Source organism: Salvelinus alpinus, chromosome 2 (genome assembly GCF_045679555.1).
Source record: "Salvelinus alpinus chromosome 2, SLU_Salpinus.1, whole genome shotgun sequence".
Classification (NCBI taxonomy): Eukaryota; Metazoa; Chordata; class Actinopteri; order Salmoniformes; family Salmonidae; genus Salvelinus; species Salvelinus alpinus.
In genome coordinates this window covers 41124281-41143602 of record NC_092087.1, presented here as the reverse complement: position 1 = coordinate 41143602, position 19322 = coordinate 41124281, and the positions used below count along the sequence as shown (strand labels likewise).

The following is a 19322-nucleotide window of genomic DNA, read 5'->3' as shown; positions in this document are numbered from 1 at the left end:
GGAAATCACAGGATCTGTCAATAATTTTGTCATGAAATTACATTTATTTAGGTCTTGATAAGATGCAAACCATAGAGGGGACTGTCTTTCTTTCTGTCTTTCTCTGTCTGTCTCTCTCTGACTGTACAGGGGGTGGTGCTGGGTTGTTTCTTTGGCCCTGTAGCCCTCTACATCTGGGCCATCGGGATCCTTGCTGCGGGACAGAGCTCCACCATGACTGGCACTTACTCTGGCCAGTTTGTCATGGAGGTGAGAACGTGCTGATATACTCATTGACTGTATTTCTGTGTGTATGCGAGAGTTTGCAAATTGTATTGTTAACCATTATTGTGTGTGCGTGTGTATGTGTGTGAGTGAGATAATGAGTTTTGTGTAGGTCCGGATGTGGGTGTGTTGACTGTTAGTTCTCTCTCTCTCTTTGCCCCTGCCTCAGGGTTTCTTGAATCTGCGTTGGTCACGTTTTGCACGGGTTCTTCTCACACGCTCCATCGCCATCTTCCCCACCCTGCTGGTGGCCATCTTCCAGGACGTGCAGCACCTGACGGGCATGAACGACTTCCTCAACGTGCTGCAGAGCATGCAGGTCGGAGAGAGAGCGAGTGGGAGGTCTGGGGACATGGAGGACAAAGAGAGAGAGACAGGGAGGCTTGACAGAGAGGAGACATGAGAGCTGGGGACATGCAGGTCAGAGAGAGAGAGAGGAGACATGGGGGCAGGTCAGAGAGAGTAGAGGCTGGGTCTGGGGACATGCAGGTTAGAGAGAGAACACCATGGAGACTGGGTACTGCTGTTCTCCTAGTGGAACAGCTAATCAGGGCTGGCTGGGAGTCTTAGGGTGTTACACTGATGCTTGTATTCAAAGGTGACTGTATGCAGTCATTTTTAACTGTTCTTTCTGCCTTTCCTTCTATAGCTGCCGTTTGCTCTGATCCCCATCCTGACCTTCACCAGTCTGACATCCATCATGAATGACTTCGCTAATGGACTGTGAGTCATCATAACCCTCTACCCCAGAGATGGGCAGCAGGTCTCCTAAAATAGGAAAAATATAAGCACCCACCAAATTATTATTATATGACTCCGATTGGTTTTGTGTTTTCACTGATAGACCAATTAATTCATAGACGTGATGACAGGGATGCGTCTCAAATATAACCTAGTTTTCTACTTGTGCTGAAAGATTAGTGCTTTTTGAGGTTTGTTCGGTTATTTAAAAAATAATCAGTATTATTTTTAACATGAAATACATTCTGAAATAATGACATTAAAATTATTTTAGAGCTTCCCTCAGCCATCACCTGCCTTTTTCCTGACACTGACAGTGGATTGAATTCTGTAACAACACAGAATAAAACAATAAGAGCCCCATGATGGTTGTGAATGCCTATTACTGCTTCTCAACCAAAATGTATTCACATTACTTACTTTAATACAATATTTCAGTTGTGTATATTACTTAGTTTTTATTTGATGACTTTATAATTTAATTCCTTTAAATCATCTCATTTTACATTTACATTTTGGGTCATTTAGCAGACACTCTTATCCAGAGCGACTTACAGTTAGTGAGTGGATTCATCTTAAGATAGCTAGGTGGGACAACCACATATTACAGGCATAGTAGTCGAGGTGAGGAGGAGATTATTTAAGATACTCTTTGAAGAGTTATGGTTTCAGACGCTTTTGGAAGATGGGACTGTGCTGTCCTAGTTTCAGAGGGAAGCTGGTTCCAACATTGGGGTGCCAGGATATAGAAGAGATTGGACTGGGCTGAGTGGGGGCTGCCCTCCCGTTATCGGTGGGAGGGCCAAGAGACCAGAGATGGTAGAACGGAGTGCTCGGGTTGAGATGAAGGGTTTGAGCATAGCCTGATGGTATGGAGGGGCAGTTCCTCTTTTTGCTTTGTAGGCAAACACCATGGACTTGTAGTGGAACATTTTAGTTATTTTAGCAGATGCTCTTATCAAGAGTGACTTACAGTAGTGAAAGCTACGTTTTTTTGTACTGGTCCCCATGGGAATTGATCCCACAACCCTTGTTGCACGTGCCATGCTCTACCAACTGAGCCACACGAGACTCCATCTCTGCTCAAGCAGTAGCAGCCAGCCAGACGACCATCTGTTATTTCTGTGCTTCCCATTGAACAAGTCGTCCTATTTAGGTAGGATAGTAGTAGCTAACTATCAATCAGGTAGAGCTACCTCACGAACTTTCTATCCCTCTCGTCGTCATTCCTCTTTCATGCGGTCTCCTATGGTCTGTGTGTATTCGCCTCTTTCCGTGGCCAGAAAGAACAGGCGCAATGGATTGTGGTCATTCATTATAGTTAATTACCAAGTTTCTGCGTTGAGCTAGGTTGAATATTTGTCTAATGAAAACTACAATTTCCAATCAGCCCAGCGTCCCACATAGTTCTTGACTTAATTTATCTTGTGAATTATTTGATTTCTCTAGAGAAACTAAATGGAATTCAAGTAATCGAAACGACGTCTGTCAATTAGCTGTTTAATAACCGAACCCCCCCTGAAATTTCGGTTCATCGCTCAGCACTATTCCCTACATATTATACTACTTTTGAACAGGGCCTGTAGGAAATAAGGTTGCCATTTTGGATGCAGTTAGATTTTCTGTATGTGATGACAGTGACAATTTATCTTTGTGCCAACTTACCATCTCAGCTGTGCCTGTGCTCCTCAGGGTGTGGAAGATAGGCGGAGGGGTGGTCATCCTGGTGGTCTGTGCCATCAACATGCACTTTGTGGTGGTCTACGTGACCAGCCTAAGCAGTGTGGCTCTCTATGTGCTGGCGGGCTTGCTTTGTATAGCGTACCTATGCTTTGTGGGCTACCTGGTGAGTTACTATAGCAGTCATTATAACACCATGGACCGGGCTAGATTAGCACACAACACTGTATATTAACACCAGAATGAGGTGATTACTTTTCAATACTGAATGCAGGGTTTGGAAAGATGCATTGTAAACTATTATAGGGAGTACAATGACCCTCTACTGACCTCCTACCCTCTTTGTGTGTGTCCACAGGTGTGGCATTGTCTGATAGCCCTGGGGTTCTCCTGTCTGGATGTGTCCTGTCTGACCAGCAGGGTAAGCAACAACAGACCTTCTGTATTCATAGAGGAACAGCTAGAGTATGACACCTAAAACTGAACAAGACAGTGTTTAAAAGATAGACCAACACAAATGTCGGCTGTGCACAGTAGATCACCTGCTGGTTGTCAAAGAACGGTGGCAATTCACAGGGTGTCCGGAGGTTCGTAGTCTTAAATTAATTTATCTGTTTTCAAAGGTCTTAGAAAATGTGAAGAAAGTGACTACAGTGTTTCTGTTATATTGTGACTACAGTGTTTCTGTTATATTGTCCAGCTACTATTGTTGCCACCACGGCAAAAAAACGATTGAACGTCAAATAATACTCAAGGCGCACTTTCAAGATGTTAGAGAGCTATCCACGTGTGCGCCTCTGCGTGTGCCAGTGCGCGTCGGTCCATTGCCAGAGGAGAGACAGGAGAGAACAAGGTAGCCTGTACAATTTGATAGACAACAAGACTAGAGTTGGGGCGCTAAACCGAAAATTGCTGATACTTTCATTTCCCTCTTACCTAAGCAATTTTTCTTACATCGGTGATTCGGCTACACAACATGCCTGCAGATTCTTTGGTTCTAAAACCGTTATTTGGTCAACAGTAATGTGCATTCACCTGCTTCCCACAATGAAAGTATCTGCCCTTTCCTTGTTTCGTTGCTGGCTCTCACTCCCGCTCCACTCTTTGCACACGGAGTAAAGGAAGAGATTCATTCTGATAGGCGCAAGCGTACTGACAGTTGAGCAACATTTCAAAATGTAGGCTAATTGAACGAAAGACAGTTTTTGAAACAACTACCGTTAAAAAAGAGGAATGTCTCTGCTTTATGAGTATACCAATTATTTCTCAACTGTCAATATAGAGGAAACACCACTTTACAAGCAAAGTATGTAATTGAGATTATGTGCCGACGGAATGGAGTGGAGAGCGCCATTTGTGGTGAATAGGCATCAAGTAGTCTATATAGGTCTACCAATGGAAAGTTTTTGTAGAACATCAAATGTACTGTTAGATCAATTGCATTGCTATCTAGCAACCATATAATATTTAGAGTTAGCAATCTAGCTAATGTGTTTCGAGTTCCCATTTCCTCAGGTGGTAAATTATATAGCATATAGCCTAGGCCAATATGCACAAAACATGCAGGCAAATTAATCTCTCAAATAATCTCTCGATTATTCTGAATCCTATTTTGACATGTTGCACATCAAAATATCCATTATGCATTCCCTGAACATGTTAGATGAAATAGCTCACTTCTTTCGTGTCTTACTTGGCACTGGAAAAAGTCCGTCTAGAGCCCTCCTGCTTAGCTACCTTGCTTTGAAGTATAGCTATTTGATACCTGATTCATAGAATGAGGGAATTATTTTATTCAACATTTTGGTTGTAGGCTAATGTTCAAATGTTATATCATAATACCTCCAGGAGAGCTACTGGGTGAGTAGACATTTATTTCAGCCCAACTCTAGCACCAGATTCTACAAATTCACTGCTCAACAGGACCTTGTTAAGCTGACTCTGTTGTTTGAGCAGGGCTGAATCAAAAGCCTGCACACCCAGTGTACATTTGACTTTAAGGCATTTTTATTTCAGCCCAACTCTATTGAGTGAGCATTAAGCTGGTATTGGTATCGAAGCCAAAATTCTGAACACTTAGTTTGAAATCTAGCTAATTATTAGCCCATTGGGGTAGCCTAAACAAATGCAGATGGGCAACCCCATGCTTCAGCCATCTATAGCCTAGCCACTATGCTACTAAATTCCTTAGGCTACAGGACAAATGCTCATGGCTAAAATAGCACACCTGCCTGATAATATGAGCCATGTAGGCTATAGCCTTTGAAAGAGCCAGCCCTAAAAATACTACTTTTTGCCAACATTGGCTCATTTCTAGAGGGGAATATTAGCAGGTGTATGGAGCACGCATACCTTAAAATTTGTATTTAAATTGCATTCCGAGTAGCATTAATAAGGTCTTAAATTCAACTTCATTGAATCTGCAGATACCCTGGATTTAACATGTAGAATCATTGGGAAATGAACACAAAATGAAGCCTGAACAGAAAATGACGCACCTGCTGTGCGCAACGGACATTATGTAAACCCCAATGACAACAAATACACTTGTTCCTGTTCAGAGGCCTCCCTGTCCCTTTTGAGAGGATTCTCAGCGGTCAGCCATAGTTTTTGATATCCTATCTTTCATGCTCAAGCAGAGCGAGTGTGACTTGTTCTCATGTTTTTCAATGAGAGAACTAAGTTTGAATTCGATTTCTCTCAAATTATTGCAGTCCTATTCCAGGTTAAGATGTGAAAAGTTAATCTTGCACAATGGAAATTCTTATCCTGCTGACATGATAATAAGCCCAAGTCTACAGTATTTGGAAGCTGCTATCTATCTATTTGGTATTTGAACATTATTGCACACTACATGACCAAAAGTATGTGGACACATGCTCGTCAAACATTTAATTGCAAAATCATGAGCATTAATATGGAGTTGGTCCCCCCATTGCTGCTATAACAGCCTCCACTTTTCTGGGAAGGCTTCCCACTAGATGTTGGAACATTGCTGCGGGACTTTCTTCCATTCAGCCACGAGCATTAGTGAGGTGGGCACTGATGTTGGGCGATTAGGCCTGGCTCGCAGTCGGCGTTCCAATTCATCCCAAAGGTGTTCGATGGGGTTGAGGTCAGGGCTCTGTGCAGGCTAGTCAAGTTCTTCCACACCAATCTCGACAAAGCATTTCTGTATGGACCTAACTTTGTACACAGGGCCATTGTCATGCTGAAACAGGAAAGGGCCTTCCCCAAACTGTTGCCACAAAGTTGGAAGCACAGAATCGTCTAGAATGTCATTGTATGCTGTAGCGTTAAGACTTTCCTTCACTGGAACTAAGGGACCTGTCCCTGTCCCGAACCATGAAAAACAGCCCCAGACCATTATTCCTCCTCCACCAAACTTGAGAGTTGGCACTATGCATTGGGGCAGGTAGCGTTCTCCTGGCATCCGCCAAACCCAGATTTGTCCATCGAACTAACAGATGGTGAAGCGCGATTCATCACTCCAGAGAACGCGTTTCCACTGCTCCAGAGTCCAATGGCGCCGAGCTTTCCACCACTCCAGACCACACTTAGCATTGCGCATGGTGATTTTAGGCTTGTGTGCGGATGCTCGGCCATGGAAACCCATTTCATCAAGCTCCCGACTGACAGTTCTTGTGCTGACATTGCTTCCAGAGGCGGTTTGGAACTCAATAGAGAGTGTTACAACTGAGAACAGACTATGTTTACGCGCTATATGCTTATGTGGCCTACCAATTCGCGGCTGAGCCGTTGTTGCTCCTAGACTTTTCTACTTCGTAATAACAGCACTTACAGTTGACCGGGGCAGCTCTAGCAGGGCTAGTCTGTAGCCTGATGAACCATACTCCTGCAGCTCCGCATTGCACTGGGCTGACCGTATTTTATGTTGAATAAATATCACCAGGCCCTAGAAAGCCCAATGAGAAAAACGTGGTTAGCACTACTTTGTGTCAGTGATCGATTTCTTTGCATTTGTCAATTTTTGACACCATAGATTACAACATTGGCATTGAACACTCACAATCACTTGAGGGCTTTGCTGCTTACAGTACGTAGCCTATGCGCAGTCAACATACAACTGCTTAAGCATTTCCCGGGAATGGTTAATGAGTTGATGAATGAGATCCTACCAATCGAGTACTTATGACATTAAGTAATAAGAGAATCAAACTCGCATTGCATGAGATTAACCATCTCTCACGCTCTTCTTCACTTCTCAACAGATGCTGACGGGCCACAATGACGTTTACCTGCTGAAGGACATGGACATGGACAGCGACACGATGGTGGAGAGATTAGAAGAAGAACACGTTGGAGGAGTGGTTATTAACAGTGATACAGTCCGTAGCTAGAGAGAATTCACAGGGGTGACCTAACATGGAGGATGCAGTGCGCCTCCTGTGCCTTAGTGCCAGCCAGACCTTCGTAAGTGCCCATCCTCATCATCTGACCCTTACAAGAAGCCTTGAACCCCTCACTTGACATTCCACTAGGCAGGTAGCCTAACTATGATTGGCATTATATGAAGGTTAGGCCTATGATCAAGTTTACCCCAATGAGTTGTTGGTTTTTATCATGTCGAGCATGCTTGATCAACGTGGCACTATAAACATGAGCCAGCTTTTTCATGACTTTGAAAAGCTGTGATCATTTTATGGGAAATACACTGTGTGTAGTGAGTTTGTTACAAAAAAGGCAATTGCCACCAATTTATATGCATGTACGTTGTAGAATTTTTTATTTATGAACACACAGAGAACTTAATTTTCGTAAGACTTTATCAGAGCAAGCACTTAAAGGGCCAATTCACAGTTGCTACATCCATTTTTGAGTGTATAAATTAATGATATACACTGAGTATACAAAATATTAGGAAGACCTCCCCACAACCCCCTTTGCCCTCAGAACAGACTAAATTTGTCAGGGCATGGACAGGAATGCTGGTACATGTTGACTTCAATGCTTCCCACAGTTGTCAAGTTGGCTAAATGTCCTTTGGTTTGTGGACCATTCTTGATACATACGGGAAACCGTTGAGCGTGAAAAACCCAGCAGCACTGCAGTTCTTGACAGGAACCGGTACTACCATATCCCGTTCAAAGGCACTTAAATATTTTGTCTTGCGCATTCACCATCTGAATGGCACAGATACAAAATCCATGTCTCAATTATCTCAAGGCTTAAAGTCCTACACTGATTGAAGTGGATTTAACAAGTGACATCAATAAGATATCATAGCTTTCACCTGGATTTACCTGCTCAGTCTTTCATGGAAAGAGCAGGTGTTCTTAATGTTTTGTATACTCATTGTATATCAATTGTTTCTTGAAGAATATTACTTCGAAATGCCTCATGACCATAGTTCAGTCGTACCCCATCAGAACCCAGTACATCAAATCTTGAAGGGTCAGTCCTTGCATCCATAGCGCGGTCTATGAATTTAAGTGGTTACATTTCTCCAGGCCCATCCCTCAGCTTTTTATCAAAACAGAGGCGGGGTGTCTGCTTTGTTATTGTTTCAAGTGCGGATTGGCCCTTTAAGAACAACTTCCTAACCCAGTTGCTCTGGCACTTGCAATTATAACTCCCCAGGGCTCCAGAGTGGCGCAGCATCTCAGTGCAAGAGGCGTCACTAGTCCCTGGTATGAATCCAGGCTGCATCACATCCGACCGTGATTGGGAGTCCCATAGGGCGGCGCACAATTGGCCCAGCGTCGTCCGGGTTTGGCCGTCATTGTAAATAAGAATTTGTTCTTAACTGACTTGCCTAGTTGAATAAAGGTTACTTTTTTTAAAGTAAAAAATAACTGGAATATCTTGGCCACGTTTAAAAAAAAATATTTTAAAAAGGTATGCACCCACTGCCCTGCTTAAACTGGGGCAGGGGTGTACAAAATAATTATACATTTTATTTATAAAACACAATTTATCACACTCAAGGTGCTAATAGATAAATATTTTAGATTTTGGGTGTAGTTATTTAAAATTTTCTACAAATGTCCTGCTATTTTGGTCATTCCCTCCAAAGCACCCCAGTGAAAGGCATAAAAGCAGCCCACATGCCCAAATTATCCCATTTCCTTAAAATAATTTCTCAAGGAAAATGTTAATGTGATACTAACAATTGTACTGACCTCTTTCTGTGAATTCAGTGTTTTTGTTAGTACAAAACTCTACCCATTGAAATTCTGTTGAAGTTTAAATTCGTACCCAAAGCCCAATATAATGAAAGATGCAGGCCTTTTCTGCTTCTTGACGCGGTCTATGAAGTCAGAGGTGTCACTGCTAAATACAGCCCCTGATGACCATTGTAGAATTTACATGTATTTATAGACTGACATTTTGAGTGTAGATCTATCATAAATAGGTCTCTCTCTGCGTGTGCATGATCACACCACTTTAGTGAAGTCATTACCCTGGATTGTTTTAATTATGAAATCTTCAAACAGAAGTCATTCACTTGTATGGTTTACATGATGTTTAGATATGACATTTATTTTAATGTGGAATTTTATGTACTGTAAAGCCAGTATTTGTATTTGGTCAATTTAACTATCGCATAGATATATTGACTTTATTTTTTATATACATCTTTTTCAAAGGAAACTAAAGTATCAACAGTTTGTGGCTGTTAAGTTTCGCTGGTACCATACATTTTTGATGAATAAAATGACATCATGCCAAATTAAATAAAAATATTTGTACAAAATAACTTTCTGTTTTTTTGTCACTTTCCAAAGATAAATCATGAAATACTTTTCACTAATTTCACTATGTACAAACTCATTAACAGCATTATTTATATATTTTTAAACAGTCCGGACAATGAAAATATCATCTTTGAGACACATGAGGTTTTTGTCAATACTTCTCTTTAGGGAGTGAACGGTCTTTATAGTAAGGGTTACATGGAGAAAATCGGGCCGCTCTGAAATGAAAATGGATGGCTCTCCCTTCAGCAAAATATATTTGACCTAAACCCTCCCTCAACACTTGAGGGAAAAAAACAAGTGACCATCCCCTATACCCCAAATAATAATTAAATCAAAGTGGATAGCAGAGAACATTCCTACCATTTTCCCTCACTTCCTGGACAGACCAGAGCCTTAGATAAGCAGTTTTAGAAACTGTTCTTCATCCTGTAAGCATTACATGGCAACACAGGAGTTGATAGCGCAGAGGGCTGCAGAGGGTTCGCTGACCACTGTGGACAAGAGTAGGGGTGGAATGAATGTCTTTATAGTAAAAGCATTGCATGGATCTATCATTGTATTTGCAGGTCTGAGAAAAACTGGCCTTTTTGTAAAAATGTCATGTAATTCTACATATTAGCAGAATTTTTGAATACCACACAAATTACCAAAATTACAGGCCTCTCTCTGTCCATTCTTATCCTATGTGTTCACTTTATCTTATTTCTACAATGCTAAATCAGTGTGTCTTGTTTGCAAACAATTAAATCTGCGACATCCAATAGGAATCTGAGCATGGTACTTTCAAAAGTTAGGTCTACTTTTCCACCCCAGACAGAGTAGGCCTACCAACGCAGAAATATGTAAGCTTTGACTACTGGCTACTCTTATTCTGTGGCTTAGCCCAACGAGAGTCGGTCATAAGTGTTTACCTAAAAGCTGTCTGGGTTTTTATTTTATTTCACCTTTATTTAACCAGGTAGGAACTGAGAACAAGTTATCAATTACAACTGCGATCTGGCCAAGATAAAGCAAAGCAGTGCAACAAAATCAACAACACAGAGTTACACCTGGGATAAACAATCGTACAGTCAATAACACAATATAAAATCTGTATACAGTGTGTGCAAATGAAGTAAGTATGAAGGCAATAAATAGGCCATAGTGGTGAAGTAATTACAATTTAGCAATTAACACTGGAGTGATAGATGTGCAGATCAGAATGTGCAAGTATAAATACTGATGTGCAAAAAAGCAGAAAAAAACAAATATGGGGATGAGGTAGGTAGTTGGTTGGGATATTTACAGATGGGCTGTGTACAGCTGCAGCGATCGGTAAGCTGCTCTGACAGCCGATGCTTGAAGTTAGTGAGGGAGATATGTCTCCAACTTCAGTGATTTTTGCAATTCGTTCCAGTCATTGGCAGCAGAGAACTGGAAGGAAAGGCGGCCAAAGCAGGTGTTGGCTTTGGAGATGACCAGTGAAATATACCTGCTGGAGCGTGTGCTACGGGTGGGTGTTGCGATGATGACCAGTGAGCTGAGATAAGGCGGAGCTTTACCTAGCAAAGACTTATAGATGACCTGGTGCCAGTGGGTTTGGCGACGAATATGTAGCGAGGACCAGCCAACGAGAGCATACAGGTCGCAATGGTGGGTAGTATATAGGGCTTTGGTGACAAAACGGATGGCACTGTGATAGACTGCATCCAATTTGCTGAGTAGAGTGTTGGAGGCTATTTTGTAAATGACATCGCCGAAGTCAAAGATCGGCAGGATAGTCAGTTTTACGAGGGTATGTTTGGCAGCATGAGTGAAGGAGGCTTTGTTGTGAAATAGGAAGCCGATTCTAGATTTAACTTTGGATTGGAGATGCTTAATGTGAGTCTGGAAGGAGAGTTTACATATTCTAAGTCAGAACCGTCTAGAGTAGTGATGCTAGGCGGGTTGGTGCGGGCAGCGATCGGTTGAAGAGCATGCATTTAGTTTTACTAGCGTTTAAGAGCAGTTGGAGGCCACGGAAGGAGTGTTGTATGGCATTGAAGCTCGTTTGGAGGTTTGTTAACACAGTGTACAAAGAAGGGTCAGATGTATACAGAATGGTGTCGTCTGCGTAGAGGTGGATCAAAGAATCACCCGCAGCAAGAGCGACATCATTGATAAATACAGAGAAAAGAGTCGGCACGAGAATTGAACCCTGTGGTACCCCCATAGAGAGGTCCGGACAACAGGCCCTCCGATTTAAACATCTATTGTACAGAAAGTGAATAGCTTAATCAATTGATAGTAACAGAATTAGATTACTTCCCAAGCAAAGTCTATTTTTTGTCTTCTCGGCTATAGAAGGTTCTAGCTCAGCATCAATGTCAAAAACACGAGGCAATGATATTCCCATATGCATCGGAATCGTGTCTTTCCCGGGTGTTTTACAGCATAAAGCATCACGGACCAAAGCACTGTTATAGATCATGCTTTTTGCCATTTTCTTAAATAAAAGGTAGGCCTATGGCATACCCTCTCATTAACCCTCAATTCGAGTCTTGGTTTTAACTTAGCCTACCGCCGTGACAGTGAAGGGCTGTTATTTAAAGAGTGCATGGTGGGTTTTTAAAACAAATATTTATTTAACTAAGTCAGTTAAGAACAAATTCTTATTTACAATAACGGCCAAACACGGACAACGCTGGGCCAATTGTGCGCCGCCCTATGGGACACCCAATCACAGCCGGTTGTGATACAGCCTGGAATCGAACCAGGGTCTGTAGTGACGCCTCTAGCACTGAGATGCAGTGCCTTAGACCAACAAATCTATGGATAGCCCATAGCCTAGTTTTGTCTGTCAAACAGGTACGCCTACCTCTTTTGTAAATAGGAAGAAATAGGCTCCAACACAAAGCTCTCTTGTTAGTAAAGTCTAATTAACATTAAGACTGAATGAATTACGCCTACCTACAGCACCATGAGCGGTCTGTCCATTTCCGATTGATTGTACTGCGGCTGTTGCTTCAAGTTTCAGCACCACAATGTAAGTTACTCGAATCTGGCTTATTGTGAGGTCAGTAACTCTGATAAATACATAATGGGCAAGAAACATAGTTTTTACTGAAATAAATTATAGTAGTAGCAAGCTGTCAAAGTTGACTTTTGGTCCTCATCTTTGCGCTCTCCTTCTCAAACTGAACAGAACATAGGCTAGTGTGTGTGCAAGGGTGCATTCTTTTGGGACTAGGCCTAATCATAAATTATTTTCAGAAGAAGCCTTTGACTCTCCTCCTAAATTGCCACCGTAGACCTACACAGCACAGACATTGGTTGGGCAGCACAGTAAAAAAGTTTTTGATCAGCAAGAGCAGGCCAGGACTCAGGGTTGGAATATCCATTGCAGCCTAATTGTATTTACACCATCCCAGCAGCTTTTAGAAATGTAACTTTGCTTCTCCCAGCATGCACTTCGTAGCCTTTAGGCTATAGATCATATGATTGTCACCACACTAAATAGCCTATAAGAACACTTGATATTGCGCATCCAGGCACACATTGATATATAGCCTAATAAGCAACAAATTTAAAAACACTGAAAAATATTGAAATGTCAATGACAAATGACATGACCCTCCCCTGGACTAGATTCAATAAAAAAATACTAAACCCTCCCCTTGACTGAAATTGAAAAAGCATGACCCTCCCCCATTTTCCTCCAGGTAACCATTCTGTAAATTTCAATCCATCCCCTAGAAGAGTTAGTAGTGTGCGGATAGGTGGTTGAAAATAACCTTTTACCTACTTCTGTACCTGTTAATTAAATAAAAACTTAACTCATATTTCAAAGTAGATTTGAGAAAATAATCAATATATTATTTATTATATAATAACAATAACACTACATGGTGAGGCTGACAATGGTCAATGAGTGGATTGGCTATAGGGGTTTATGGGTGTGCTGGTCGCCTTCAAGGTGGCATTTTACTGGTGGTTTACAGCAGGTGTCTAGCAAAGAGGTAATGTTTGAAACAGAATGAATGTGCCACTCGACTTCCTCTGAAATGTACTAACCTTCTTCAAAGTGACTGCCAGATTGAAATGCTGCTTAGCTTAAATGACGCCCTCACCAAAATAAATGACTTGCCATGAATGGAATGTTATTTTCACAGATATAATCCATTCTATGATTTCTATTTCTAAGGGTAAAATGCAGAAATGGCAGGCATGGAGCGTTTTCTGGTCATGTCACTTGCTGATTGGCTGGTAGGCTCACTTGCTGTCTTTACCTGGGTCCGTGGGGGCAAGGTATTGTTTGTACATAGAGTAGATCACCCCTACAAATAGACAAACATTACAGTCATGTTAGTGTTCCATTTTATGGTAGTGGTACGTGTATAAGGGCACAACACAATCACAGTCTTGTGTGATACATGTTGCTCCTGTAAATTGATTAAGAGATATTAGCTGTTGGGCCTGTGTATCTGTTATACAGCACATATTGGATTAGGACTTACCTAATGTCATTGCGCCTACTATAAAGCCTTGAGCTCCAACACGCATGTGGATGAGGTGGACTGACATCTTTGTGTCTCCCCGCGACTTGAGCCTCCACAGACCAAAGGCGACCACTGCAGCGCATCCTGCCATGCCTGTAAAAAACACATGGGAAATGCAATGATGGTCTGGGTGTATGATATCTAACCTTAGAACCAGGGTTGGAAAAGTGGATTACAATTTATTCCATGACTGACTGGGATTCAATCAAACATGCACTATGAAAAAGTTCCACTGCGGTGAAACCACCAACATAATTCATGCTCTTGTAAAAAATAAATAATAATAATAATAATTTTTGTACAGATTCACTTACCTATTGGGACAAACGGAGACTCCTTCGCTTTCCTCATAAATTTTGATTCATTCTCATCATCATATGTTGGCACATCTTTGTTGGAGGACATGGTGACTGCTGGGAGGAGAGGCTGACATAAGGGAATACTGGCTTGAATAACACACAGTCCAACTTCTATCCCTCACTAATTACAGTAGGTACTGTAGTCTTGTCATACACACTACTGTTGGTAAAAGATCATGTACAGTGCCTTCGGAAAGTATTCAGACCCCTCCAAGTTTTGTTACGTTACAGGCTTATTCTAAAATTGATAAACATTTGGTTTTCCTCAATCTAGACACAATACCCCACAATGACAAAGCAAAAACAGGTTTTTACAAATGCTTGCTAATTTATTAAAAATAATACAACTGAAATATCACATTTACATAAGTATTCAGACCCTTCACTCAGTACTTTGTTGAAGCACCTTTGGCAGTGATTACAGCCTTGATTCTTCTTGGGTATGATGCTATAAGCTTGGTACACCTGTATTTGGGGAGTTTCTCCCATTCGTCTCTGCAGATCTTCTCCAGCTCTGTCAGGTTGGGGAGCATCGCTGCACAGCTATTTTCAGGTCTATCTAGAGATGTTCGATCAGGTTCAAGTCCAGGCTCTGGCTGGGCCACTCAAGGACATTCAGAGACTTGTCCCGAAGCCCCTCCTGCATTGTCTTGGCTGTGTGCTTAGGGTTGTTGTCCTGTTGGAAGGTGAACCTTTGTGCCTGTCAGGTCCTAAGCGCTCTGGAGCAGGTTTTTAATCAAGGATCTCTCTGTACTTTTCTCTGTTCATCTTTCCCTCGATCCTGACTAGTCTCCCAGTCGCTGCCGCTAAAAAACATCCCCACAGCTTGATGCTGCCACCACCATGCGTCACCGTAGGGATGGTGACAGGCTTCCTCCAGACGCGACGCTTGGCATTCAGGCCAAAGAGTTCAATCTTGGTTTCATCAGACCAGAGAATCTTGTTTCTAATGGTCTGAGAGTCTTTAGGTGCCTTTTGGCAAACTCCAAGCGGGCTGTCATTTGCCTTTTACTGAAGAGTGGCTTCTGTCTGGCCACTATGGTGGAGTGCTGCAGAGATGGTTGTCCTTCTGGAAGGTTTCCCATATCAACATAGGAACTCTAGAGAGAGCTCTGTCAGAGTGACCATAGGGTTTGACCAAGGCCCTTCTCCCCCAATTGCTCATCTCTAGGAAGAGTCTTGGTGGTTCCAAACTTCTTCTATTTAAGAATGATGGAGGCCACTGTGTTCTTGGGGACCTTCAATACTGCAGAAATTTTTTCGTACCCTTCCCCAGATCTGTGCCTCGACACAATCCTGTCTCGGAGCTCTACGGACAATTCGTTCAACCTCGTGGCTTGGTTTTTGCTCTGACATGCACTGTCAACTGTGGGCCCTTATATAGACAGGTGTGTGCCTTTTCAAATCATGTCCAATCAATTGAATTTACCACAGGTGGACTCCAAGTTGTAGAAATGTTTAAAAGATGATCAATGGAAACAGGATGCACCTGAGCTCAACTTTGAGTCTCATAGCAAAGGGACTGAATACATGTAAATAAGGTATGTTATTTTTAATACATTTGCAAAAATTTCTAGCAACCTGTTTTCACTTTGTCATTATGGGGTATTATGTGTAGATTTGAGGATTTTTTTGTTATAATTTTTTTGAATAAGGCTATAGTAACAATGTGGAAAGTCAAGGGGTCTGAATACTTTATGAAGGCACTGCAAAGATACTAATTTAATCATAATACATTTATATTCCAGATGCATTGCATTGCAAATGTTCCTTTACCACATAACGCTACTTAGTTACGTGACACAAAGCAGGAACATGCCTTGAACTTATACATTTGAGTTTACTATTCAACTTACTGCAGTACAGTAGACTCGAGGGATGGACCCAGAGTTTAGAGCTTCAGCCCGGTGGCTTGATGTGGCATTTTAAACTACGGCGTTATACATTCATTTACAGTCACTGCTTTGTGTTAATGTATGTTTTTTATTGCAAGTTATTTGTCCTCGTGACCTTAGAATGTCACCTAACGTTACATGCTAGCTAGTATCCCAGACAAGGACAGAATCCCAGAAGACAGTCCTAATCATCTATAAAGCTAGGATGGAGCAGCATTTACAGTGAGAGTACAAATTATTACACAGCCATTCGAGTGAGCTTTATACTATTGTTTAATTACTTACATTCGATCTGTCGAAAGATCCCGCTAAAGAAGCAATGTTTTGGCTGCGTTTGCTCTCTGTTTCAACCTCTGAAGTCATGCAAAGATTGTGAAGTCCATTTCCCGTGTCCTCGTTTCCGTATCACGCAATATTCCTATCGCGATAGAAAAGCTACGGTAACGTTAGTGTACCGTAATACACCGTAATATCGTGCATAGGGACAACATTATCGAATATTTGTATATATTTTTCAACATACGATTTGATATGTAGGTAGGTTACAGTGATTTTTGGAAGCTATTAATTTGTTTATTTAAAATGAATAAAAGGTGCTGATTGATCAGTCAGCAAGTTATGCCTGGGTCATCAAGGTGTAGTAGCCGTATGCCTATCGCACTCAATTGTTTTTTAAATTTTTTATTTAACCTGCTCCCTCGAGACCTGCTCCCTGCTGTTTAATTACAATATATATAGGACTAAACACATCACGACAAGAGAGACACCACAAAGCTACATAAAGAGACCTAAAGACAACAGCATAGCATGGCAGCAACACATGACCACAACATAGCAGCAGCACAAAACATGGCACACACATTGAGCACAGACAACAGCACAAAAGGCAAGAAGGTAGAGAGAACAATACATCACGCGAAGTAGCCACAACTGTCAGTGAGTGTACATGATTGAGTCTTTGAATGAAGAAATTGATATAAAACTGTACAGTTTGACTGGTTTTTTTGTAGCTCGTTCCAGTCGCTAGCTGCAGACCGTTAACAGAATGTGACTGGCAGAACGTGTGTTGGATGAGGGCTGAAGTAGTTATCTCGGATAGGAGGGAGTGAGGCCCAAATCTCTGGCGATGCTTACGGTCTGAATACACACGGGGGTGCCCGCGAGCTAAAACACATGTCTTGTGTCAACCAGAGAGGATATTTGCCTCGACAGTTATTTATAATACTTGCCACTTTTTTTATTTATTTAAAAAAAAAAACATTTTATTGCTTATTTGCTGTTGTTGCAGTTACATTTATTGCACTCCAAGTTATTCCATTCTGTCAAGATGACATCTTTATAAATAATGAAAGCCTCTGCACATACATAATTTCTACATTCATATTTTTTTTTAACATTCTTCTTCAAACATCTATTCCATTTTACAGGTAGGCCAACTGGTTTTACTCTACAAAGGGGTTCTCCGTGAAATACCTTATTTTCCCAAAGTGAGCAGTCTGCACTGCTGGACAGTGAGATTGCTTTAGGATTTATGTAAAATGGGAGGGTTTTTCTCGCATTTTCTTTCCTTCTTTCCCCCACTTCTCTGATTCAGAGGGGTTGGGTTAAATGCGGAATACACATGTCAGTTGAATGCATTCAGTTGTACAACTGACTAGGTATCCCCCTTTCTTCTGTCTCCCACAAAATCTCTCGATTTGGCCATTTTTGTTTGCTTCTCTTGTTTTATCACCTCTTTTTACTACGCCTCTCTGCGGGCCGTCTCTCTCGTTCTGTCCTTCTCTTATTCCCTCTTTCTCTCTATCCTCCTGTTTCACTCTGCCCAGGCATCACAGTTTGCCTTCTAGGCCCCTTTTCCTGGAACCAGGGCTCTACAGCAGAGGCCACCTCAGGGCAAGATGGCAAGGAGGAGGGGGAGCAGTCTTCCTGCAAATCACATGGTACAGGAGGTGTCTTTACTTCATGAGTTCAGCTTGTGGTCTACGATGTAGTTGAGATATAAATATATTTGTAACCAGGGGTATTAATCAAAAGGGACTACTACACCACTGTTTTAGTTAACTTCGCTATGTGTGTATGCTTGCCCCACCCTTGTGAGTGCTGGTGTTCTCTACTTATTCTGTCTCCCTCTCTTCAGCCCCCTCGTTCCTGCCAGACACTGAGGATCACGTGACCTCTGTATAGGTTTACCATAAATTCCTCACATTCAACCAATGGGTATCCAGTATCACACCCTTCTATTTCCCTGTTACTTCACTGTTCTGCTGCCTGCACATGTGTGCTCTCTCTTCCTCTTTCCCTATAGGTCAATGTATTGGTTTACTGTATATAGTGCCAGACCTCGCATAATGCAGCGCACACTGTATTGCTCAGGCATATCTGGGACAGGTTGGAGTATGTTGTCAGAGAGTGAGATATTACAGTTGAAATCAGAAGTTTACATACACGTTAGCCAAATACATTTAAACTCAGTTCTTCACATTTCCTGACATTTAATCCTAGTAAAAATTCACTCTCTTAGGTCAGTTAGGATCACCACTTTATTTTAAGAATGTGAAATGTCAGAATAATAGTAGAGAGAATTATTTATTTCAGCTTTTATTTCTTTCATCATATTCCCATTGGGTCAGAAGTTTACATACACTCAATTAGTGTCTAGTAGCATTGCCTTTAAATTGTTTAACTTGGGTCAAACTTTTCGGGTAGCCTTCCACAAGCTTCCCACAATAAGTTGGGTGAATTTTGGCCCATTCCTCCTGACAGAGCTGATGCAACTAAGTCATGTTTGTAGGCCTTGCTCGCACACGCTTTTTCAGTTATGCCCACAAATTTTCTATAGGATTAAGGTCAGGTCTTTGTGATGGCCACTCCAATACCTTGACTTTGTTGTCCTTAAGCCATTTTGCCACAACTTTGGAAGTATGCTTTGGGTCATTGTCCACTTAGAAGACCCATTTGCAACCAAGCTCTAACTTCCTGACTGATGTCTTGAGATGTTGTGTCAATATATCCACATAATTTCTCCAAAAAGTATAGTCTTTGTCCCCATGTGCAGTTGCAAACCGTAGTCTGGCTTTTTTATGGCGGTTTTGGAGCAGTGGCGTCTTCCTTGCTGAGTGGCCTTTCAGGTTATGTCGATATAGG

General features: G+C 41.8%; 2 protein-coding genes across 6 annotated transcripts in view; one reads left to right on the top strand and one right to left on the bottom strand.

The window, feature by feature from the left end:
• LOC139561393 (natural resistance-associated macrophage protein 2-like) overlaps positions 1-9406 on the top strand; it is a 46386-nt gene extending 36980 nt beyond the window's left edge. For 2 of the 3 annotated variants that reach the window (XM_071378451.1, XM_071378459.1), the window contains exons 12-17: positions 130-249; positions 434-583; positions 914-987; positions 2698-2851; positions 3044-3106; positions 6918-9406. In XM_071378451.1, coding sequence (XP_071234552.1) covers positions 130-249; positions 434-583; positions 914-987; positions 2698-2851; positions 3044-3106; positions 6918-7046 — 690 coding nt within the window. In that variant the 3' untranslated portion in view covers positions 7047-9406. Of the gene's footprint in view, positions 1-129; positions 250-433; positions 685-913; positions 988-2697; positions 2852-3043; positions 3107-6917 lie in introns of those variants that run through there. The other variant, XR_011672124.1, reaches the window with a different exon arrangement.
• A 3809-nt stretch (positions 9407-13215) lies between these two features.
• On the bottom strand, positions 13216-16617 carry LOC139561407 (HIG1 domain family member 1A, mitochondrial-like). Of its 3 annotated transcripts, none has more exons than XM_071378475.1 (4): positions 16464-16617; positions 14239-14350; positions 13883-14017; positions 13216-13702 (listed from the first exon to the last, which is right to left on the bottom strand). In XM_071378475.1, exons 1-4 carry the CDS (start codon positions 16539-16541, stop codon positions 13638-13640), a joined length of 390 nt encoding a protein of 129 aa, XP_071234576.1. In that variant the 5' UTR covers positions 16542-16617; the 3' UTR covers positions 13216-13637. The 3 variants fall into 3 exon arrangements, with proteins under 3 accessions (XP_071234576.1, XP_071234584.1, XP_071234590.1); XM_071378483.1 differs by having other exon boundaries at positions 14239-14337; positions 16464-16616; XM_071378489.1 differs by having other exon boundaries at positions 14239-14334; positions 16464-16615.
• Between the last annotated feature and the right edge of the window lie 2705 nt (positions 16618-19322).

Excerpts from the sequence above, each read along its gene's own strand:
- LOC139561407 (XM_071378475.1), bottom strand. The coding sequence starts at position 16,541 with ATGACTTCAGAGGTTGAAACAGAGAGCAAACGCAGCCAAAACATTGCT. Across the intron at positions 14,351-16,463 it reads GATCTTTCGACAGATCGAAT|CCTCTCCTCCCAGCAGTCAC; the intron begins GTAAGTAATTAA and ends CCCTTATGTCAG. Across the intron at positions 13,703-13,882 it reads AGTAGGCGCAATGACATTAG|GGGTGATCTACTCTATGTAC; the intron begins GTAAGTCCTAAT and ends GTCTATTTGTAG.